The sequence below is a fragment of the Halictus rubicundus genome, chromosome 5 (assembly GCF_050948215.1).
Source record: "Halictus rubicundus isolate RS-2024b chromosome 5, iyHalRubi1_principal, whole genome shotgun sequence".
Classification (NCBI taxonomy): domain Eukaryota; kingdom Metazoa; phylum Arthropoda; class Insecta; order Hymenoptera; family Halictidae; genus Halictus; species Halictus rubicundus.
The window spans coordinates 8,052,075-8,060,072 of NC_135153.1; the positions used below are offsets into that span (position 1 = coordinate 8,052,075).

The 7,998-nt window shown below is 32.8% G+C and overlaps 2 protein-coding genes across 2 annotated transcripts; one reads left to right on the forward strand and one right to left on the reverse strand.

Moving 5' to 3' along the window:
* The first annotated feature begins 3,565 nt into the window (after positions 1–3,565).
* On the forward strand, positions 3,566–5,963 carry Mrps7 (mitochondrial ribosomal protein S7). Its single transcript, XM_076787983.1, has 5 exons — positions 3,566–3,778; positions 4,670–4,855; positions 4,924–5,155; positions 5,222–5,359; positions 5,724–5,963. Exons 1-5 carry the CDS (start codon positions 3,663–3,665, stop codon positions 5,802–5,804), a joined length of 753 nt encoding a protein of 250 aa, XP_076644098.1. The 5' UTR covers positions 3,566–3,662; the 3' UTR covers positions 5,805–5,963.
* Positions 5,920–7,352, reverse strand: LOC143354687 (transmembrane protein 186-like). Its single transcript, XM_076788950.1, has 3 exons — positions 7,310–7,352; positions 6,854–7,030; positions 5,920–6,227 (listed from the first exon to the last, which is right to left on the reverse strand). Exons 1-3 carry the CDS (start codon positions 7,350–7,352, stop codon positions 5,920–5,922), a joined length of 528 nt encoding a protein of 175 aa, XP_076645065.1.
* Positions 7,353–7,998: the final 646 nt, after the last annotated feature.

Genomic DNA, 7,998 nt, shown 5'->3' on the forward strand with positions numbered 1-7,998 from the left:
AGGGTTTGGTACCAAAAGGCATGTCCATTTAGGGTTTACTCTTAGAACAAAGTTAGGTTCGCTCTTATTGCGACCGACCTGCCCTCTGTAACGAAGCCAAGGTTTGGCTTCGATTTGGTCTGGATTTGACATGGAATTTTGGCTGCAAACTTTGCACTCAAATACCAAGCCGCTCTGACCGAGCCTAATGCGGAAACAGATGGATCAGAATTTGTAGACTTTTGTTGGAAATTCATAGCAAATTGTTTACTGTATATATACAGTCATTACAGTACTTACAGGCCTTAACACTCACTTTTCTAAAGTTGATATTTGAACCCAGTAAGCAAAATGCTTTGAATCTGCCACTAAAATTTGACACGGAAGTGCCATCTATCTGCCGCCGCATTACCATATGTGCCTGTTCGTGCCACACTTTGGCTTCGATCAGCCTTCGTTATAGAGGGCAGGTCCGTCGCAATAAGAAAGGGGTAACCTTGTTCTGAAAGTAAATATCGGGAAAAATCGGAATAAACGACGAGAGGGAAAATTGAATTTACAAACGTATTTATTTTAATCTTAATTTATTTTTATTTTACATATATTTGTATTATATAAATTTATTTGTTTCATATTTATAATCTTAAGAAAGAAAACGAATAGACAATAAAATTTAAAAAAATGAACTGTACAAGTTACACGAAGGAAATAAAAATGATATAAAATTCAATTATCATAACAAAACTGTTATAAAATAAAAAATAAATATTCAAATCTTAAAATAATGGAAATAAAACCCTCGAATGGAAAATAAGGTATGGGGGCGCTTAAGAAGAGTTTAATTAATTTATAATACATAATATAGGTCATTAGGCATGGGCAGCATGGACAGCACACCACTCTTTTAGTTTCTCCTTCCTACAAACAAAAAGGGCCTTACATTAGGACGCAATATATGTTCTGTTCTCATTGTACAATAGATATATTTCGAAGAAAAATTTTTTTTAATTCTAGAATAATGTATATACTCACTTTCAATTCATTAATCAACTCAAAATAATACTGTTTTGACATTTGTTCCAAATTACTTACGGTGGTAATCCTGGTAGTAAAGCATTCTTGGAAAAATAGGTATCTGAAATAATTAAAAATATTTGTGAGTACTATATAAAGTCTAGAGTACTAAAATAATACTATACAATACTGCACAGAAGATATTATTGATTATAACATAAAGTTATTTGTTTTCCATGCGTATCTATATATAATAACAATACAATTTATCATAACACGAGAAATATGTAATGTACAATGTGCAACTTGGAATAAACTATACTGTTTCAAAATGAACCAGCACAGCGATAACCTACTGGGACATTCCCAATATGTTACCGTCTTCTTCATCCATCGACGATTCGCTGGTGCATCAGCAATAAAACATATAATGTTTTAATACGACTGGAATTTTTTTCTCGTGGAACGTAATGCCTCCATTTGAGATTATCAAGTTTATGTCAGAGACAAATTTTTGAAGACAATTGTTACAATCCTCTGTTTTTTGAGTGCCTTTATAAATCCCTACTACAATGGGTTTACTATTTAAGATATTTACAATTCTGACTTAAATAGGCCAAATTTGAATTGTATTGGAACTATCTAAACTACATCCATCCACATGAAAATATAATTGCAACTCTCCAGGAATTATTGGAGAACATTGAGATAACTGTTTAACTATTTCCAACTCTACATCAAAATGAACATACTCTCCTGGTTCTACCACAGAGGTGACGACACTGGTACATGGTATACTAATGAGCGTTCTTATATCTTTCGGCAAACTAGAAAAACACGAATGGGTACGTAGAAGAGATAAGATGTTGTTCCCCTGAGTGTGCGTTAAATTATTGTCCACAAAGCAAGATGCTAAACCATCACGAAATGATACTTCTGAAACAGTACCAGCATATTCCCAAACCACATCATCGCATGAAAAGGTAGAAGACGAATCATGCGTGAATGAAGATGTGGTGGGAATATTAAGAAGACTTTCATTACTATTATTACTGACAGGCACGGATAAAGAAGACGTGCTGGGAATGTTCTGCAGATTATCAAGATTAGGGGGACTTTGTAATTTATTGTCACGTGAAAACTTCCTCAAATTTGAGGTTATTTCGCGCCGAATATTTCGTTTCTGCCTAGCGCTTAATTTATTATAGTCGGTTTCGCGAAAACCGACTTCTTCAAAACTCTACGATCCATGGGGGTAAAAGAAAACTGAATAAAGAATATACAAAATATATAATAATTTGTTACGTGTATTGGTAACAATACCACGTGGCAATACTTATCTGGCGTCTTCTCTGCTTCTATCCTTCCTTCCTTCGAATCCACTGCTCATCCAGTCTTCACCGCTTCAGAGTTAATTTACGAACTTAATAATTAGTAATTAACTAACAAAGGAATCACTAATCAAACAAGACGGAATCAGTGCGCGTGTCGAAACACCGACACCTTCGTCGTGAGAGCTGTTATTCCCAGTCTGGTGTCGCAAACTGCACTGCGCATGATCGCGTAACGCGCAACACCTAACATACGCGCATCATAAATTAAAAATTATACATATTATGGCTTTAAAAGAAATTAATGAATTAAAAATATTCCGTCATCCCTTTCCATATACTTCTTTCAATCTTCTTCGAATCCACTTCCTCTCGCACGCACACTCTTCGCGCTCTTTTCTCTCTCTCTCGCACACTCGCGCTCTCTCTGTCTCGCACGCACACTCTTCGCGCTCTGTTCTTTCTCTCTCGCACGCACACTCTTCGCGCTCGTTCTCTCTCTCTCTTTCTCGCACGTACGCTCTTCGAATTATACAACACGGCGCTTTGTCTTTCACGACACATTGTGGTGTTTACGCATCACTTTATCTTTATTACGCATTGAAACTTAAATAAAATACCTTTTCCCACCCTACACAGGAAGATTTACTTCAACTTTTACCGATATTTACTGTTAGAACAAGGTTACGTCCGTTCTTAGTGCGACGGACCTGCCCTCTATAACGAAGTCAAAGTTTGGCTCCCATGCCGCATGATGCCGCATGGAATTTTACCTGTAGGCTTCGCATGGATGTGACAAACATCTGCCGCCGCATTGCCTTATGAATTCCACGACACACTTTGGTGTCACAATCAAAGCACAGGAGTTCCAAATTCTGCTTCGAGCAGGGTTTGGTACGAAATACATAACTCTTCTGCTTCGAGCAGGATTTGGTCGAGTAGGCATTTGGCTAACTGGGAAAGTTGATATTATTACTACTGTTAAATAATGTAAGATACTAAAGTTAACATTAAATGTTTACATTAGATATAATGTATTGAATAAATACATTTTTATATCCTTCAAAGATAGTCTCTTTTAATGCATAAAATGTTCATGGCATCTCGAGAATGATCATTCTTGTAGGTTTTATATTAATATAAAATACTGATTTAAATGCATGGAAAAAATTAGATAAACTATTTAGTAATTTGCATGCAAATAACTGCAATTTTCTAATTGATGAATTAATTAAATTTAAGCAATCCAACATTTTATTAAGTGCAATACACAAGGAATATGTGAATTACGAAATTCTGTGAAAATCGTACAAAAGTGATCACGTGTCAGTGAGATAAATGAAACCACCATTATTGTTTTGCGAGTTCTGTTGTGAAAGTGCAGGTACAGTTTTCTGTACGAAAATGGCTTTAGCAAGATCATTAAATCCATTATTATTACAGAATATAAAAAGGTAATTTAGAGAATTTTACACAATATATGCATCTTTATAAATTATAAACTTGTATTTGTGTATCTGATATTGCTTTCATGTGTGTTTTAACCTCTTTATTCGTGTTTTTCTTAACATAACCTTCCAAAGCAATATTTTATTATGTTTAGGAATTTGTTTTGACCACCAATTTTATAACTTGAATGCTACTCATGAAAGGTCTGGTTTATATAGCAATAAAAGAGTAAATGAAGCAGTAGTAAATTTGAAATCTGTGTAGAATATTAAGAATTGAACGTTATTGCGCAAGTATGAATAAACACAGTATAGTTTTAAATAAAAAAATTATGTATATTGAAAAATAATATCGATTACAGTGTTTTACAAAATGACAATGTACAGAACAAAAATTTTGTAATACTACATATAAATAATTCTATGTAGAATGAGTTGGCCACTTTTTGGAGTAGTGTTTCAAATTTTGTTCAAATTCGCATATGTTGTAGTCTTTAGTGATAAATGAACTTATCATAAAGGATTTTTCGATATCTTGCAAATTGTTTGTTTTACAGACTTGTAAAATAAAGTGTCAACCTTTTTTCAAATTATTTAATGCTAAATTATGACGACTGAGCTAGCAAATCGATGGAAATGATACTTTAGGTGCTTATAGTAAAAATATAAGAGTATCTAATAAAAATGATTTTAATTGAAAAAACAGTTTTTTTCACATTGCTATCCTCAATCTTCACTACTCCACTATATCCGTACTCTTAGACTCTTCTGACTTTTTCATATTTCATCTACACTCTTAGTCAGAAATACATCAAATCTGCAGTTTACTAATTCATCACGTTAGTAAGCTTTTGCTACAAAGGATTCATTAATAATGTACTGTTATTTATTTTCCAGATACACACCAACAAATATTATTCAGAATTACAGTTTATACCCATCTACTTATATAAAACCAGTTTATAAAAAGGAAGACCAAAACCAATTAAATAAAAGTGAAGAAAGGGAAAAAGTAGCTCATCTGCCTATTAGGGCAGCTCTTACTTCTGACACGGCATCTGAATTCCATGATGAAGTCGTTAGGTATATAGTTTAATTTTTAATGAAAGTAAAATTTCAGAGATTGAATATTTATTATTTGTGGTTATTAGGAAGTTTACAAATTATATTATGCGCAAAGGCAAGAAAGCAGTAGCTAGAGCAATAGTGGAAAAAACATTTGAACACATTAAAATGATACAATTAGAACGTTACAATAAGACTGCTCCTGAACATAAGCAATTTGTTTTATTGAATCCAATAGACATTTTTCATCGTGCCATAGAGAATTGTACACCAATGTTGCAACTACAGAAAATAAGGAAAGGTGGAATTGTTTATCAGGTATTAACATATGTTTGTTTAAAGTTTGTGGACTAAATTTATATATTTAATAATAGAAATTTGTAGGTTCCAGTACCAATGAACGATAACAGGGCTAGATTTTTGTCAATGAACTGGATAATTCAAACCGCAAGCGAGAAAGATTGTACCCAAACGTTTCCTTCAATGTTAGCAAAGGAACTAATTGATGCTGCTAATCATCAGGTACGTCGATGAATACATATACACATAATGTATTCTATAAGAAATAATTTCATTATTCAAAGTTGATCCATTTCCAATTGATTATCAATTTTAATTAAAAAAAATTCTGAAAAACTTTTCTATATTAAATGAAGACCATCTTAATAGTGTTATAACAATGCAAGGCAAGTTCAATAATACTGTAAAAAAATTATACTATGACCTCCAAATAATCTTAATAGTAGAAACGTGGAGTAAATACAAAACAAAACTGCAATCATATATTATCATTATTGATTTTCATATTGTACTTGGGCACCCCGTGTAATATATTTCTCATGGTTCACAATTATTTATATTAATCTTACCAAATCTTGCATTTCAGGGTCGTGTTATTAAAAGGAAGCAAGATATACATAAGCAGTGTGAAGCAAATCGTGCTTATGCACATTTTAGGTGGATCTAAATAAAAGTAGTTTTTACCGTATTATAAATTATATGTATATAAACCAAAATAGTTATTTACATAAACATTTATTTCAATAAAATAAGGATATAATAATGAATTTCTACACAACGAATCAGTCGTACATACCAAATATATTTACAAAATTTTTTTCTTGAACTATTTGTCCATATGGTACAATTAATTTCAATTGTTTTTGACATGACTTAATGTTCAATATTCTATAGAACTTAGAACAAATATTTAAAGGAGTTTCTGATAGAGGTAAAATATTCATAATATCAGTTTTTAAATCCACCCTTTTACCCCAATAATTGGAATACGATAATATTACATTGTGATCTTCTTTTCTTAAATATACAAGTGCAATAATATTATTGCACATTATAGTGCCCACATGAAGAGAAATTGTTAATATACTACCTAAAATGTACAATAAAAAAATTAATATGAAACAAGTAACAGACACCTCAATTAAAAACTACTCTTTCTGTGGAATTTCGTGAGATTGAATTCAACTGATGATGACATGTCAATTTTAGTTAGAAGTATTATTATCGTTTAAGATGAATAGCATTAGATAAGCCTTTACTTGATAAACGTGATAATGTGATCTTCCCTTAACCCTTTGTGAATGACTACCACTGTTATTTCATAAAAAAATTATTCTCTAATGACATCGAACAAATGTTTATCAAATACATCTTTCCCCTCTTTTACTCTTATATTTAGCTTTTCAGTGCACAAGCTTATTTTACATAAAAAATAAGCACATTCAGACTACTGGAAAACCAATGAAAAAAGTTCTTGTTTGCAAAGAGTTAAAGATAAGGTCTTTAGAAAAGTCAAGCCATTTAATTAGCTCATTCATTTTACCTACATAGACTTATCTAATGCATTAAACAAACCTAAATAAAATGAGTTTGCCCAAAATGAAATTCTGTTTCAATTTTGACGAATTTAATATTTTCTTTTCTACTTAATTTTTTTTAGTAAGTGACTAATTAAAATTCCACATAAGAGTTAAATAAAATGATTCATAAACTTACTAGTAGCTATGGCTGATAAACAAATATCCGTTGAAATAAAATCTAACAACCGCGCACCTATACATGTTAAGGTACACGCTCCAGTAAACACAGTTTGATTACGCTTTATTACGTTTATAGCGGAAACATGTTTAATGTATGGAAAAGTATAGACTATTTCATAATCAGGATATTTTACTGATTTAAGAATTTTCGTAGAGTCATTACATTCTTTCTTATATATACTTTGACTGGAACATTTATTTGTACTCGTATTACTGAATAAACGGTTTATTAACCGCCCATAAAATTGAATTTTTGGCACATTCACAGAATAGTGCATCATTTTGTATTGAGACTACAATGTATGGTATGTATTTTCAGACAGAATATGAGAGTCAACGAGAGTGATCCACTGACGCATATGCTATCAGAGAGGAATGAGAGTGCTCACGCTCGGGGTTTTAGTGTCCCCACTTTTCTGCATTATCTTTTTAGCTTGGAACAGAACCTGCATCATCTTTTTAGCCTGGAACAGAACCTGCATCAACTTTTTAGCCTGTTTAGAACCTGCATCACAGACGAGGTCACCGACGAGATATATATCTCGTCGGTGCCACGGTGTAAGAAGAATAGGTGGTCCAAGAGACCGTCTCTTATGTCTTAGTGTCGTGACACGACACCAGATGACTCACTAAGAACAAAGGTAGAGCGGGCTTTTCAAATTAAACTTGATGGTGTTTCCTTCCGGTATCTGCTAATAGAGTCATCAGTGAGGATTTTCTAGCAGATCGTTGCTTTAAATAAATAGATGGCAAAATGGTCAAGGGAGTGCTTGTCGACATCATTGGCGAAAGGAATTGTTATAAACATTTATATTATAACAGGAGGTAAGGTTTATACAAACGGCGAGATGATAAGGCGGTAAATTAAGCGAGCCAAGGACGACGGGCAGCGGATTTGATATTTTAGAATTTGGGAAACAATGGCCTCGCGACAAGTATGACAATAGACGTAAACAAAAGGTTTACGTCTCCGTTCGTTCACCCAAGGCCGGCCTCGAGCTCGAAAAATATTCTGTATTTCGGTTTCTATAATTTATTTTTAATAAATAATTAGATGGCATGATGGTCAAGGCAGTGCTTGTCGACATCATTGGCAAAAGG

Bases quoted from the DNA above. Each gene is read 5' to 3' on its own strand.
- Mrps7 (XM_076787983.1), top strand. From the start codon at position 3,663: ATGAAACCACCATTATTGTTTTGCGAGTTCTGTTGTGAAAGTGCAGGT. The intron at 5,156-5,221 runs GTATTAACATAT...AGAAATTTGTAG, and splicing joins AAGGTGGAATTGTTTATCAG to GTTCCAGTACCAATGAACGA. The intron at 5,360-5,723 runs GTACGTCGATGA...CTTGCATTTCAG, and splicing joins TTGATGCTGCTAATCATCAG to GGTCGTGTTATTAAAAGGAA.
- LOC143354687 (XM_076788950.1), bottom strand. From the start codon at position 7,352: ATGATGCAGGTTCTGTTCCAAGCTAAAAAGATAATGCAGAAAA. The intron at 7,031-7,309 runs GTGGGGACACTA...TTCTTAAATCAG, and splicing joins TAAAAAGATAATGCAGAAAA to TAAAATATCCTGATTATGAA. The intron at 6,228-6,853 runs GTAAGTTTATGA...TGTACATTTTAG, and splicing joins TTTATCAGCCATAGCTACTA to GTAGTATATTAACAATTTCT.